This window comes from Trichechus manatus, unplaced genomic scaffold (genome assembly GCF_000243295.1).
Source record: "Trichechus manatus latirostris isolate Lorelei unplaced genomic scaffold, TriManLat1.0 scaffold00106, whole genome shotgun sequence".
Taxonomy (NCBI): Eukaryota; Metazoa; Chordata; class Mammalia; order Sirenia; family Trichechidae; genus Trichechus; species Trichechus manatus.
Window position 1 is genome coordinate 9,296,466 of NW_004444042.1, and position 15,195 is coordinate 9,311,660.

Consider the following 15,195-nt stretch of genomic DNA (forward strand, 5'->3'; position numbering starts at 1 on the left):
CAGTCCAAAACAAACAATTTCTGAGGCCAACTCTTCAGACAGGGATTGGACTGGACTGTGGGACATAAAGTGATACTTGTGAGGAGTGTGCCTCTTAGCTTAAGTAGATACAAGAGACTTTCTGTCCAGAGGTGAGATGGGAAGGCAGAGAGGGTTAGGAACTGGTTGAATGGACATGAGGAATCAGGGGTGGAAAGGAGGAGTACGGGGAGAGTAATTAGGGTCACATAACAATGTACGTATAAATTTTTGTACGGGAGACTAACTCGAAATGTAAACTTCATTTAAACTACAACAATAAAAAAAAAAAAAAAGTAAGGGGCTAGCAGTGTCTCTGGCACGGCCCTGTCTTGTTCGTCATCACTATGCATCATAATTGTTATTATTATTATTGAAAGACACTGACACCACGAGAGACTGCCCAAACCCAGCACTCCATTCTTTTCTTTTGCGCCCACCTTCATCTTCATTCTCTGCCTGGTTTTGCCCCCATGAACTCCTCCGATGCATGAAAAAGGCCTCTAACGGCTTTGTAAATCCTACCCATTTCGACTACAGTGTTTTGTACATGGCATCTGCTAAATACAGGCTTATTAGGCAATTTTTCAAAAAGCGTAAGACAGTCCCTGGGCAGTGCAAATGGTTAACACACTTGGCTGCTAAACAAAAGGTTAGCAGTTCTAGTCTACCCTGAGGCACCTTGGAAGAAAGGTCTGGCAATCTATCAGAGGCCTCCCAGTGAGGGAGGGTTAGAGGGGGCATTTTCCCCTGGGCACAGATAAGGCTAGCCAGAGAATTACCCCCGTCTTCCTGTTGATGGGGGCGGGAGAGCAAACTTAGAGATTGCCCCTGGGTGCTCATTTCATTACCCTCGCTCCTCCCCTATGATCTATCTCTGAGAAATCAGCCAATGAAAACCCTGTAGAGCACAGTTCTACTCTGACATACATGGGGTCAGCATGAGCTGGAGTTGATGGCAACTTTTTTTTTTTTTAACATTGTCATAATAATACTATTATTATTTTTACCATTATACCTATCCAGCATTTTAAGTTCTCCAAAAGAGCTCTGACACGGGGTTTTACTCCTTAGAACTCTGACATGGGGTTTTACTCCTTTGTTCAGCCGGTACTCATGGAGCTCCTGCTCCATCCTGGGCCCTGGCCGGCCCTGGCTGCTGATGGGATCACGCAGCGTCAGCGTCCGGTTTTATCTGGCTCTTACACTATCCCAGATGTGGGCAGGTGAAGCATCACTCCATGTAATGGGGGAAGGGCAGGGCCTGGGGAGCGTGGCGGCCTCTCAAAGTCTGCCCGCCAAGGGCCGCTGTGGTGAAATGAGTTCCTTTATGTGGCCTTTTGCCTTGGTTCTTTGGAAAAACACCTTGAGAGATTTTCCCCCTAAACCCTGAGGAGTTACCTTCGCCCTAGTTTTCTACCCCAGAGGGCTTGTTACTTTCTTCCAAGTTGATTGACATTTACTGGGCAAACTGTAAACAACCTGGGGTTTGATACTTTTTGTCTGGCCCTGGGCTGCAGCCTGCCTCGTGATTGGTCTCTTTTACGCACCTTACAGAGACTGGTCAAAGTAGTTATGCAAATTAAATGACTACAGCCTAGTATGCAAATGAAGTGTCTGTGGTCTTAACGAGAGGGGATTGGTCAGTTTGTGGTCCTGGTGGGAAGGCCATGTCTTGAAACTGACGAGGAGTTTGCTTATATATGCAGCCACGCTCTCAGAGGTTGGTAGACAGACGCAGAAGGAAGAAAGGAGAGAGAAGCAGAGAGAAAGCAAGGAACCTCTTAAAGAGCTGTAACATGGGTTAAGGGCTGTAACACTGCAGATGGTGAGAGGTCCAGAAGGGGCTCTGCAGCAGAGCTAGTGGTGATGGTAGGAATCAGTTGCTAGGAATGCAGCTGAGATTGCTGAACAAAACTGCTACACAGGCTATGAGCTGGCTCAGTTCGTAGTGGAGAGGCCGGCAGCAAGGAGGCAGGGAGGCCTGTCCTGAGGGGGCTGAGAGGAGGTCTGCATAGTTAGGAGGGTATGTGCATGGTAGGTGCTCAGCAAATAATTTCTGAATAAATGCCCTGCTCTTAGGGACCCGACACTGGGCACCGAAATTACAAACAAGAGGACCATGAGGAGCACGGCCAGATTTCCTCAACTAGGAGGGGCTGCGGAAATCAGAAAGAGGCGCCAGAGGCTGGCAGGGCTGGCTGTAAGCCACTGAGTATCTGATGTGACCCCTTAACAATCACCTAACCTGGAGGATGTGAGTTGCCAGATGTGGGCAGCAGGTGGGTTTTGCTTGGCTTGTACTGTTTAAAATTTTTTTAAAATTAGTTAACAACAATCGGTAGATTTGACACAAAAATCTGAATTTCTGACTTCTGAAAAACAAAAAGATCTAGGAACACTGAGCCTACCTTCCTGCTGGGACTGAAGACCAGCTGCCACTTTTAGACAGGGCACGAGCACTTCTGGTCACCTGGGTGCCCCCAACCCCACAACGACCTTCCCAGAAGCTCTTCAGCTCCCCTGCCCTGCAGGCACTGTGACCTCCCTCATCCAACTCAGGTGAAGGATCTGAGCCCAGATTTGATTGCAGCCACAGATCGTGGCCAATCAGAAGCCGAGCTGGGATCTGACCCTGGGCTGGTAGGCTGCCTGCCTGCCTGTCCTTGCTGGCCCTTGGGGATGAAGGGATTGGGTGTGGCCTGTGGCTTGGGAGGCAGCAGGCCTGATACTCACCGATCCATGGAAAGCTTCTGGGCCAATAGCCGCCAGTCGCTGCCCCGTGAGTTGGGGGCGTCGAGGCTGTTGCATATCTTCTGGCGGATGGAGAGTGGGATCTTGAAGGCGTAGGGCCCCACCTGGGTGGTGGCGGCACCGCTGGGGGCAGAGCAGAGGGCGTCCAGAGAGCCAGCAGCTGTCTGGAAGGGCAGGGGCACGGGTGAGGAGAGGGCTCCCTGGGGAAGGCTCCGGGCAGCTTTCCCTCCATTCCTCCTGCCCTGGGCCCCTGATCTCATTGAGGCTCCGGACCCCTCTCCACCGCCTTCTCCAGGCAGGTTCCAGTGCCCAGTCAAAGGCCTTCTCCCCTGGAGGGTCAGCTCTCAGGGCCAGGGCTGCAGGCTGACTCCCAGCTTCAGGGGGTGCACCAAGAGCACTGCCCTAGGCTAATGCTGGTGCACATCCAGGACAATGAAGCCCGAGGAGCCTCAGCTACAGTCTCACCCACATCAGCCCATTTTACACATGCAGAAAATGGAGTCTAGAAAGAGGATGTGACTTGCCCAAGGCCACATGCCAAGTTAGAGACAGGGCTAGGTCTTGAACCCGTATCCAGTGCTCTTCTCGCTGCACTACAAGGAGGGTGCAGTCCTCGCACCCCAGGCTGCCTCGGGCTGTCAACCTCTATCTGCATTTGTAGTGGCTGAGAGCCACCACCTGGGTTCAAGTGTGGGTTTTGCCACTCACTCACTATGTGATTGTGGACAGATACTTGCCCTCCTCAAAGCCTACTTTCTCATCTCCCAGATGGGGATTGTCATATCCGTCTCCCGGGTGGTTATGTAGACTTAATGGGATAATATATCGCCTGGCACATGCCAGGCGCATGGTTGGCACTAATAAATGGCAAACCAGTTAACCACTGGCTGTCAAGTTGATTCTGATTCATGGTGACCCCATGTGTGTCAGAGTAGGACTGTGCTTCATAGGGTTTTCAGTGGCTGATTTTTTTGGAAGTAGATCACCAGGTGTTTCTTCCAAGGCACCTCTGGGTGAACCTGAGCCTCCTTTTGTTCAGCGGCCGAGTGTATTAACCATTTGCACGACCCAGAGACCAATAAATGGTAGCTGTTAGCAAAAAATGACCAAGTCCCAGCTCAGCTGTGGGAGGGGAGGGGATGTCTTAATGCAGATGGCATTTCCACCCAGATGAGGAGTGGGGGGGGGGGGTTTGTGTACCGCCCCCACCCCCTCCTGTTGGGTCCTCTGGGCCTCACCTCTGCCAGCGTGGTGTGCAGCTGGAATATCTGGCCCTCCCCCTCCACCTGGCGCACGCAGATCTTACAGGTGAGCTCCGTGGAGGCCAGGCTGAGCCGCTCCAGGGTGAAGGTGCAGTGCAGGGCCTTCTGGCCGCTACTCCAGATATGATAGAAAGGGATCTCCTGTGGGGGAGTGGACCAGAGACATGGAGGTGAGGCCAGCCTTCTCACACTCACCCGGCCTGCCCTGCCCTCACGGGGACTGGAGGCAGAGGTGGGTCATGGGGCCATCCTCTGGGAAGGCTGGGACCACTCAGAGGGTCAGTTCAGGCCTCTCCAACCAGATGAACAGAGGCATCCTTAAGGTCAAGGTCAAGAGCCCTTTAGCTGGCTGGTTGGGCCCATGACAGGCCTTCAGTTCCAGAAGGGAGCTGAGAAAGGGGGTATATGGGAGAGGAGAAGACTTAACTCTGAATGCTTGAGTGCGCAGGTGTGTCTGGGGCTGAGAAAGCCTCGTGGACTCAATGGTGCCACATGGATGGGCAGGGCAGAGGGTCATACCTATCTGAGATCAGATTAGACAGTCTACCAGGCGTGCACACTCTTATAGATGGTAAGGCTTCTGAGGGAGGTATATATCGTGTTTGTGCATGGGCCTGTGACGGGTGCGAGGGTGAACGTCGCTATTGGTGGCACTGAATTTGGGGATGTGACTGAGGATGGCTAGGAGGTGGAGAGTGAGGCAGGAGTGAGATCTAGAGGCAATGAGAGACTCCAGGAGTGGCAAAGCTGCTGGACGGAGGAAGGGAGCAGGTGCTGGGCCTGGAGGGGGAACTTGTGTATCCCCTCCCCACCTCCATCCCTAGGCCCGCCCTTACCTGGTACTTGGCCAGCAGCTTGCTCCTCCAGTGGTCATGGGGGATGTCATGGAGGGAGAGGCGCAGGTTGTGGTAACTGTCCTTAAACAGCAGGGGTTTGGGCTCTTCCACCAGGTATCCGCCCAGCGTCCGCTCCAGCTCCAGCACCTCCTGTGGGCCAGGGGGAAAATCAGAAGGGAGAATCTGTCATACTTGGCCAATGGGCTGTTTTCTGCTGCAAGCTGTTGTGGGGGTGGAGGTGGCTGCCAGATGCATCAAAGGAAACCAGGCTGTAAAAGTGAGGACAGGGACCCACCTTAGCACAGTGTTGGGCATTTGGTAGGTGCTTATAGAAGGCTTGAAGTGTGGACAGATGGATACAGATGGACAGAAAAATAGATGGATGAATGGACAGATAACTGGACAGATGGATGGATAAATGGATTTATAGATGACTGCACAGATGAACTGATGGATGGATGGATGAATAGATGGATAGACAAATAGGAAGATAGATGGACATACAAATGGATGGAGATACAAATAGATGGAGAATGGAAGAAAAGAAAGATAAATGGATGGATGGATGATGGCTGGAGGGACAGATGGACTGTTGACTGAGTGTATGGATAGATGAATAGAAAGTTGATGGATGGATGGATAAACAGATGGATGGATAAGTGGCTGATTAGGGGCCGAATAAACAAAGATACCATCAAACCAAAATGTGGCAACCTCCCTCTTGTCCCTCACTTGATCTCCACTCCATTCTCTAGCCAAGTATAGACAATGGACAATGCACTGGTACCAAGAGATCCAGGCTGCAAGAGCATTTCCCAGGAGCCTCCAACCCACTGTGGGCCTCCTGGAATTTCAGGCCAGCTAGCTCCAGCAGGAGACACTCACTCTCCCACCGAGCCTTTTCACTCATGTTGCATTAGTCCACAATTGGGAGTATGAGACAAGTCACCTGAGACAGGGAGACAAAGAGCTGGAAGGGACCACAGGGCACCGGTGGTAGGTGGTACGGGGCTGTAGGAAAGCACCATGGGGCTTGGGGGCAGGGCGTGGATGGAAGGATGGAGAAAGAAAAAGGGTTTAAACAGGGCCAAGTATTTGTATTAAGTTAGGATGAGACTTGAGGTCCTGGGAGCTGGGCAGAGGGCTGGGGATGGAACGGACAGGTGGTTGAGGCTGCAGGTGCAGGGTGGGGTGGGAACACTGGGGTCCACACCCTGCCATCATCAGCCCTAGATGAAAAAATGGATCCCCTTCCCTTCCCTCCCTTCCTGCCATGGTCACCCTCACTTGGAGGCATCACTGGCCACCTCCACTGCATAAGCAGAAGGCTGGCTGTCAGCGGGCCCCTCCCCTTCCCCTTGCCCCTCCCATCAATCTCCGGTTCTGTCCATTCTACTGACCAGAGTCCAGCTCCTCTTCTCCTTATGGCTGCCACTGGCTACTGCCCAGCCCCAGCGCCAGCTTTCCAGCCCCAGCCCCAGCCCCAGGCCCAGCCCCAGCTTTCCAGCCCCAGCCCCAGCCGCAGGCCCAGCCCCAGCTTTCCAGCCCCAGCTTTCTAGCCCCAGCTCCAGCTTTCCAGCTGGCTCTGCACCTCTCATCTCTCCACCCACAGTGTAGCCACAGGAGGCTTTCTAAAGCGTACCTGTGAACTCATCTCTTCCAGTTCTATCTCCTTCCCAGTGAAGAGGTTCCAAATGCCTTGGCTTGGCCACGAGGCTCTTAGAAAGCTGCGCTCTGCCCGTCTCCAGCCCCATCCCTCGCCCCCACTTCTCCCACACACTGAACCACACACCTGCCTTTGCATAAGCTGCTAGGTCTGCCTGGACTCCCCTCACCCTTCTCTGCCTGGACTCCCACTAGCCCTTGGGGCTCAGGTCAAAGGTCAGCTCTGATGAAACCCACTTAAACTGCCCCCCACCACCAGGTGCTACAGGCCCCTCCCAGCTGATGCCCTCTCCCCCTCTGCACAGAAGCCCTTCGTTGGAGTACTTGGTGATCCCCTTGTCTGTCTCCCACCTCTAGCCTGAAGCAGGAGGGCAGGAGCGGTGCCCGATTCACCTCTCTACTTGAGGGACTGATGCCATTTCAATGCTTGAGGAATGAACAAGTGAATGAATGAGGCTGATGGTGGAAGAGTGACTAAAAAAGACCATGAGCCTGGGAACGGGGGGAAGCTAGAAGGAACCATGCAGCTAGCCGGCAGGGGTGCCTGGGTTGAACAGGCGCCTGTGGCCTGGCCCTACCTTCAGCGCTACAGGCGTGTCCTCCAGGCAGTAGACCCTGAGACTGTACTCGAGGGAGGTGCAGAGGGCAGGGGCGAAGATGGCCAGCTGGAGTCTCTTGACAGCCGAGCGGGAACAGGACTCGCCCGTGAACACATAGGTGCCCAGCTGGTCCAACAGGATGTGGCAGGACCTGGCCTCCAGCTGGCAGTAGCAGGGGGTGTTCAGGGTCTCCTCGTCCAGGGTTACTACCTCCTGCAGGGGAGAGTGGGGGTGAGTGGAGGGGTCACAGGCAAGGCCTAGAGGGGTCCAGGCAGGCTCACCATTCCCCCGGGGTCCTGGTGCTGCAGCAGGGAGGAAGGGGGGTTCTGTCTCCCAGGGCAGGTTCTGATAGCTGGGCCTGGCCTGCCTGGCAGAGGTGCCCACTCCCTAGTGGTGGCCCTCACCTCCCAGTGGCCCTGGTGGGCCTGGGTCTTAAGCTGGAAGATCCAGTCGCCGGCACTGACTTCAGCACAGTGGGGCACTGTGAGGATGACTGGGCGGCACAGCAGCAGGCCGGTGGGCCCGCAGGTCACCGCGGGGCTCAATACTGTCTGCGTCTCTTCTGAAAGCGGGCTGTAGGCGGGGCAGGAGGGAGGCAGTGAGGGGGCCAGCAGAACTCAGCAGGGGTGCTGGGCTCCTGCTGGGCCCCCAACTCTGCCCCAGGGTGCTGTGGGAGGAAGGGCAGGTCTGCTCCCAAATCCCCGAAGATCAAGGGGGGTGAGGAGAGGCAGAGAAAATGACATCGACCTTGAAGTTGTTTCCAGATTTCCGCTATTACACTACCACGCTCCCACAGCCAGAACTTTGTCTTTAAAGGCTCTGCACTTTCTGAATTCAGTTTTGACAGGTGTTGCTAAACTCCCCTCCGGAAAACTGTGCCAATTCACGCCCTCAGTGTGCTATGCGAGGGCTTGCGTTCCGATGCTCTTGCCTGTGCCAAGGCATTACCATTTGACAAAAATCTTTGCAAATTTGTGAGCAAAAACCCCCTGGTATCTCAGGGCTGTTTTAATTAGTATTCCTTTGACTTTCAATCAGGTTGGACTTTTTTTCATAACCTAGTAGGCCACTGTGTGTGCATCACTTGCTCATATCCTCTGCCCGCTTTTCTCCTGGGACGTTCAATATTTTCTTCTTGGTCTGTAAACCTCTTTATACAGTAAGGCTATCAGCCCTTTGACATATTTAGTTTTTTGATTTGTTCTGATTTTGCAAATTTTAAACGTGGACATACTACAGTCTCAATATTTTCCTTTGAGAACTATCTCTGGCCTTAGACTCAGGCTTAGAAGAGGAGGCCAAAACCTGTCGCCAATTTTGACTCATAGTGACCCTATAGGACAGAATAGAACGGCCCCATGGGGTTTCCAAGGAGCTGCTGATGGATTCGAACTGCCGACCTTTTGGTTAGCAGCTGTAGTGCTTAACCATTGTGCCACCAGGGCTCCAGAAGAGGAAAGGTAATATTAAGAGTCCAAGTGGGCAGGCCTGGGTGAGAGGTCACGGGAGAGGGCAGAGAAGGCTAAGCAGCTGGGAAGGAGAGGAAGAGGATGGGGGCAGCCCAGGGGCGGGGCCGGGGTTTCTCTACTCACAGGGTGTTTTCTGCCTTGTTGATCAGTAGGTACATCTCGTAGAACTTGCCCTGGGGAATGGCTCCATTGGGCACCAGCAGGCTGACCCCTAGGGGGAGAGGGAGGTCAGCAGGGAGGGCAGGAGGGAGCCCAGGAGCTTAGGAGAACAGGTGATGGGGGGTGGTGACTGGCCTCAGCTTGGGGCAGGGAGGGAAAGACATCTCCTGAACTCCAGGGGGTCACCAGCAGGGGTGGGAGGAGAGCGCCTGGGGCCTGGGTGCAGGGAGAGACCAGGCCTCTGACCACATTAGGTTTTTCCAGTAACACAGGGGCCTCTGACATTTCTACGGGATGTCATTTTAGTTGCCATCGAATTGCCACCACCTCATGCACAACGGAACGAAATGCTGCCTTGTCCTCACCATCCCCGTGATCAGCTGTGGATGGAACCATTGTGATCCACAGGGTTTTCATTGGCTGATTTTTGGAAATAGGTTGCCAGGCCTCTCTTCTTAGTCTGCCTTAGTCTGGAAGCTACTCTGGAACCTGTTTAGCATCACAGCAACATGCAAGCCTCCACTGAGAGATAGTGGGGGCTGTGCATGAGATGCACTGGCTGGGAATCGAAACTGTCCCCCTCATGGAAGGCGACAATCCTACCACTGAGCCACCACTGCCTAAGTTTTCTATGGGTTAGAGATGGGCAAAGTCCTGGAGTCTGATGGTCCCAGTGCCAGCTCCATCCCTAGCTTGGTGTGTGACGCTGAGAAACTGTAAAGTGCTGGCTTTGCCAACCCGAGATGCCCTTTCTGGCCGCTAGAACCTAGGACAATGCTCTGTAGGTGTGCTGAACTTCACACGAACTCCCACTTAACAGATGAAGAAACTGAGGCTTAGAGAGTGGCAGGCCCAAGGCTTCCCTGCCCGAGTAAGAGGCAGTGGCAGGCTGAATCCCGGTCTCCTAAGCGGACCTCTCTGTTTTATAGTTGCTTCTCCCCCAACCCCAGGCCTCATTTTACCCCCTCTGTGAGACAGGATAGGGGCACATGCTGAGGCCAGGCTGAGAGGCTGGCAGGCAGGGGCCCACCTGTGCCGGGGATGCTGAGCCTCCCACCCAGGCAGCCAAAGGTGCCGCTGACGCTGCTACCCGGGTCGCGGGGCAGGCCCAGGAGCTGCTGGGAGCCAAGGCTGGCGCTGTGCAGGTGCAGGAAGTGAGCGTCTCGGCTGAAATCTCCAGGGTAAGTGCCGGGTGGCAGGACCCCCAGCAGATCGGCCCCGTCTGACAGGCCTGGCCCAGAGCCAGTGGTGCCAGAGCTGTAGACCTTGATCTTGAGGCTGGGCAGGGGGTCCAGCAGGGGTGAGTTGGTCATGGGGATCTTGTCGGCTGAGTCCTGCAGGGCGTACACAGGCCCGCGGTAGATGCCGGCACTGGCTGTCAAGTCGGGGGGCACAGATGGGTGAAGAAGCTGCGGATTGTCTGCAGGGAGGGGGCTACAGTCAGACCCAGCCATGCTCCATTGACCCACCCTCTGCTCCGACTGGGGGCCCTCCTGTTGCAAAATCCCACCCACATGTCCAGCTGCCAAAGGCTCAGCTGCCACTTCCTACAGGAAGCCTTCAGAGATTCCTCCAGCCTGAGTTACTCCCTTCCTTTCCTCCGTTTCTCTAATCCATACTCTCACACAGTTATCTCCAGAACAAACTCTGCCCGGGAGGGAGTTTAGAGCCCCAGCTCTGGTCTGGTGGGCTGCCACACATCTCTGAGCACCCCCATTGCCACCCCAGGCATCCTCGGTGCTTACTGGGCCTCGCAGTCTTGAAGTTGACTGGGTGGAAACCGCCAGTAAGGGCGGCAGATGAGTCGGTGATGTCGGTGTCGAAGTCGCGGCAGCTTCGGCGGTACACCACTACCCCCACCACCATGAGGACCACCACGACCACGAAGATGGACACCACGAGGCCCGCGTACAGCGCCACATCCCCTGAGGCCTCTAGGACTGCAGGGACAGGAGAGGTACATGAGGGGCAAGTCTTGGGGGAGCTACTGAGTCCCAGAGGTCCCCAAGACCTTGAACAGAGCACTTAGCACAGACAAGAAGGTGCTGAATGGACAGAGCACTGACTGAGTTCTATCTGAGCCCCACCACGGCAGGATGGGTGACCTCAGCCAAGCCTTGCAACCACTCTGACCTTCAGTCTCTTTATCAATGAAATAGTCTCAAAACCCCTGCCCTGCTTCCCTCCCAGTGTGGCAACAAGAGGCAAACAAACAAACAACATGATTGGCTATATGATGCACCCCCATGTCACATTCTCAGATGTGCCTGCTCCCATGAGTTAGCTCCCTGATCCCTGCTGAGAGACAGAAATCTGTGGCTCAGAGTCCCAGGGGCCACATGGTTTGTCCTGTCAGAGCTGGATTTAAACCTACAGAGCCTCATTCCTAGCCTTACAGCAATTTCCATAGGACCAAAATTCCTGGCTACCAGAAATCTTTGCCAGTAGCCATTCTGAGCTCTTCTTCCGTTCTATGCTCTAGGGTGGGAGATGGAGGTGGAGGGGCAGCAGGGAGAGTGGAATGAGATGCACAGCAATGGAAGCAGAGAGAAGGTGAGTGGGTGGGGGGAAGAATGGGGCCTGGAGGCAACCCTGGCTACACTTTCCTCCCCAGGCAGGCTGCTGGCTGGAGGGCACCCAGCTCAGGGTGGGGCAGGGCAGGCTGCTGCACAGTTGGGCATAACTGCTGATAGCCAGGCAGGAAGGTGCCAGGGTCAGAAAGGCAGGGTCTAGGTGGCTGTCCAATTCTATAATGATGGAAAAATTCTATATCTGTGCCAGCGACTACGACAACCACTACCACACGTGACTGTTGAGCAACTGGAATGTGGCTGCTGCAACTGAGGAGCTGAAGTTTTAAGTTTATTTAATTTTAAATAATTTAAATATAAATTTAAATAGCCATACAGAGCTAGTGGCTACTACATGGGACGGCTTTCATAGAGCCAAGATGGCAGCCACCAAGATGGCTGCTCTTCCCTCCTGCTGCTTCTGGGAGCTCCAGGAAGCATCTGTCCACTCTCTCCCTTCCCTGGGAGCCCTTGGAGAGACAGGCTGCCTTCCCTTCCTGGATTCCTCCAAGCTTCCATCCCCTGTGGTCAGCTGAAGCCTCACGACAAGGCCTGGGCATGGCTTTCTACCACCTGCCTGGCCTCCTCCGGCTCTCTTGAGCTCTGCCTCCTGATCTCCTCTCTACCACTGGGGCCACTTGCCGGATGATTTACAATCTCTAATTAGCCACCGGCCTGGCCCCCTCAGTGAGCTGGGCTGAGGGCTTCACTGCTGATTTGATGATTACAGAATTATTTGGAAACTGTGGTTTAATTACCACAGACCAATCAGCCGATGGTGGCTTTATTGCTCTGGCGTTACTCGGGGCCTGGAGGCTGAGCCCCTTGGGGCGATGCAGGGCAGCGGGCACTCGAGAACTTGGGAGGGCTCTGCCTCAGCTGCCGAGGTCCAGGAAAGGGCACTGGGGGTGGACAGTTATGGGGCTGACCCCAGCCCTGTCCCAGACAGGAACGCCAAGGGGACAGGGTTCAAAGCACCAGCTTTGGCCACAAAAATATTTTGAGTTCAGATCCTGGCTCTGCTACTTCCTAGGTGGGTGCTGGGGTAAATCCCTTGACCTCTCTGAGACTCAGTTTCCCCTCCTGTAAGGGGAGGGTCAGGATGATGCCCAAGGGCCTGCCAGTCAGACGTGGGTACAAGTAGCATCGGGTGGTGGGGACCCCACGGGGGGTGGTTGCTAACGGATGCCCTTCACTCTCCCTGCCCCTTGTCCTGCCCTATGCCCCACACCCTGGAAACTCCAGCCAAGGAGAGCCAGGGATCCCATAGAGAAAAGAGAACAGCCATGAAATGAGACTTACGGTGGCTTTTGGGGTCGCTTAGAGTTTTCTTATCTGTCGGGGGAAATAAAGGGAAAGACAATGACACAGGTGACAGGGTGGCAGAGCAGGTGATGGGGAAATGGTGCAGATGAGATGATGGATGTGGTGGGTAGGCAGAGGCCCCGACCCACTGTAGGCTGGGCACCGAGGTGGGCTGGGGGGTTCCTTACCAAGCTCTAGACCCCCGGGGCCCACCCTCCCGGGGACTCACTTTGCATGCACAGCCCGTCAGTGCAGTTCTTGGAGTCCAGCAGCGTCCCGCTACAGTCGCGGCCTCCGTTCTGGGGCGGGGGCGCCATGCACTCACGGCTGCGCCAGTGGGCACACTCGGTGCTGCAGGCCGACCACTTGCTCCATTCGGTCCACGCCCCGTCAACTGTACGAGCCACGGCAGAGCACACAGGGACACATGCGTCACACAAACACGTGTACACGCCAAGGTGTGCATGCAGAAGGCAGCGATGCACCAACACACACACACATACACACACACACCATGGACACATACAGAGAAATCAATGGCATGGCCATGCAACCCCATGCCAACGAACACACACACCAGGGGGGCAGAGAGCACAGACAGACACAGATGATCGCACACCAGACAGTCCAGTGCACGATTGCACACACAAAGACATAATCCAGCATAGAAAAACACCACACCATTCACACAAACACATAGCCAAAGGGAAAGGACCACAGCCAGGTGGCCAAGGACAGACAAACAGATGGGACACAGAGCGAGACGAAGACAAAAAGGGACGAGAATGTTTCAGCACTGCGGCCCACGGGCAAGGTGTCTTCACAGTTCTCTGCAGGAGCACTGGCTCTCCCTGGCCCTGGGCAGCTATGGGACCCTGGCCTGGGGGGGCTGCCACTGAGGAGACCAGGCCTGGAGGGCAGGAGAGCCCAGGCTAGGAGGTTGGAGAGAAGAGTCTGCCCCTCAGGGCCTCTACCTCCATTTTGCCAGCTGCCCAGGGCAGGGCCTGAGTTGGGGCCAGGACTGAACAAAAGGTCAGAGGTCATAGCAGCTGGTCCAGACTGGCCAGCCAGCTGGAGGCTCCTGGATGATGGGGAGAGAATGGCCGCGCTGACTCTGTCTGACACCAGGGAAGGTGGGAATGGGGTTGGAGTGGGGCTGGGCACGGCAGGTGCCACCTGGCCAGCCACCCTTACCTGGGCACACTGTGGTGCAGGCGGTCTTCTGGAAGCCCTGGCCCTCGCAGAAGGCTCCTCCATTGAGTGGGGCGGGGTTGGTGCAGGTCCGCGTGCGCTTCTGCCAGCCGCGACCACAGCGATTGGAGCAGGGTGACCACTCCGCCCAGCTGGACCACCCGCCATTCACTGCAGGGGCAGAAGGCAGCCGTTACCCAGCAGGCCTGGCTCTGGAACCCTCTTGCCCCCCATCTCCACCCTCTCTCCTGATGAGGCCCTCCCTCTCAGGCCTGGCAGTGCCTGGTTAGAACCCTCCACCTGCAGGGCTCACACACCAGAGAGCAGACCTGGGAGGTCATTGACTATTCCCATCCCCACTGTACAATGGCAAATGGAGGCTCAGGGAGGGTCTGACATGTACCCAGGGACACCTTGTGACTTATAGGGGGCCTGGGACTATAACAGTTCAAAGTCATCTCAGCTGTGGCTCTGCCCCTCTGCCCATGGGGCCCAAGGGGACAGCAGGGAACAGCTTACAGGCCGGGGCAGCTGTCCCTAACTCTGCTAGGACAATAGGTGGGTATGGGGGACATTGACTGGGCCCTGCCCCAACCCCCTGACTCTAAGAGAATGAGGTTTTTCCTTCAGAGACAGGCAAGGGGCCTAGAGAAGGGGGCAGTGCTCCTGGCTGGGGGCCCAGGAGGGCCTGGCTTGACCACTAATTTTGCTGTGTAACCTTGGTCAAGTCACCTCCCCTCTCTCGGCCTCACCTTCCCCACGTGTTCCCTAGGTGGCCAGGTGCTGCGCCTCCCCGGGCGGGGCAGGGCAGGGCCTGGTGAGGTGTACAGCCCCAGGACCCTCTCTTCCCCCTGGGCCTGTGCCCACATATCCCAAGCCTCCCTCACCATAGACAATGACAGTGGCGGTGGTGCTCCGGCGCTTGGCCACGATGTTCTTGGCCACACAGGTGTAGTTAGCTGTATCTGACAGGCGAGCCTGGCGGATGATGAGGTTGTGGTCAATGGTGAGCAGGAAGTTGGTGTCCTGGGTGGGGTCGATGATGTCCTCGTTCTTGAGCCATTCCACCTGCAGGAGTGGGGTTGGGGGGGACACGGTGAGGGCCCAGTGCCTGCTCACCTGGAAATGGGGGAGTGGGCCCACTACGGAGGGGAGGGGACAGGTGTGACCTAAACAGAGGAACTGCAGTTCTAGCCACATCCACCCAGAGTGACGCCATGAGGCAGGACCTTCGCAGAGGGGGGCACAGCGCCCATCATTGTACAGAGCACAGAGGTCACGTGTAGCATTCGTTAACCAGCTGTGCCGTTTGGGGAAGTAACTTAACGGCTCAGAGCCTCAATTTCCTCCACTGTAAAATGGGAATT

At 55.5% G+C, this 15,195-nt stretch overlaps 1 protein-coding gene across 2 annotated transcripts in view; it reads right to left on the reverse strand.

The window, feature by feature from the left end:
• UNC5B (unc-5 netrin receptor B) overlaps positions 1-15,195 on the reverse strand; it is a 93,410-nt gene that overhangs the window by 1,261 nt on the left and 76,954 nt on the right. Inside the window, exons 5-16 of one of the 2 annotated variants that reach the window (XM_004383259.1) lie at positions 14,716-14,896; positions 13,832-13,999; positions 12,867-13,031; positions 12,635-12,667; positions 10,508-10,702; positions 9,793-10,182; positions 8,727-8,814; positions 7,539-7,707; positions 7,114-7,347; positions 4,871-5,020; positions 4,011-4,175; positions 2,755-2,936 (exon numbers count right to left, since the gene is read on the reverse strand). In XM_004383259.1, the coding sequence (XP_004383316.1) occupies positions 2,755-2,936; positions 4,011-4,175; positions 4,871-5,020; positions 7,114-7,347; positions 7,539-7,707; positions 8,727-8,814; positions 9,793-10,182; positions 10,508-10,702; positions 12,635-12,667; positions 12,867-13,031; positions 13,832-13,999; positions 14,716-14,896 (2,120 nt within the window). The remainder of the gene's footprint in view (positions 1-2,754; positions 2,937-4,010; positions 4,176-4,870; positions 5,021-7,113; positions 7,348-7,538; positions 7,708-8,726; positions 8,815-9,792; positions 10,183-10,507; positions 10,703-12,634; positions 12,668-12,866; positions 13,032-13,831; positions 14,000-14,715; positions 14,897-15,195) is intronic. The other variant, XM_004383260.2, reaches the window with a different exon arrangement.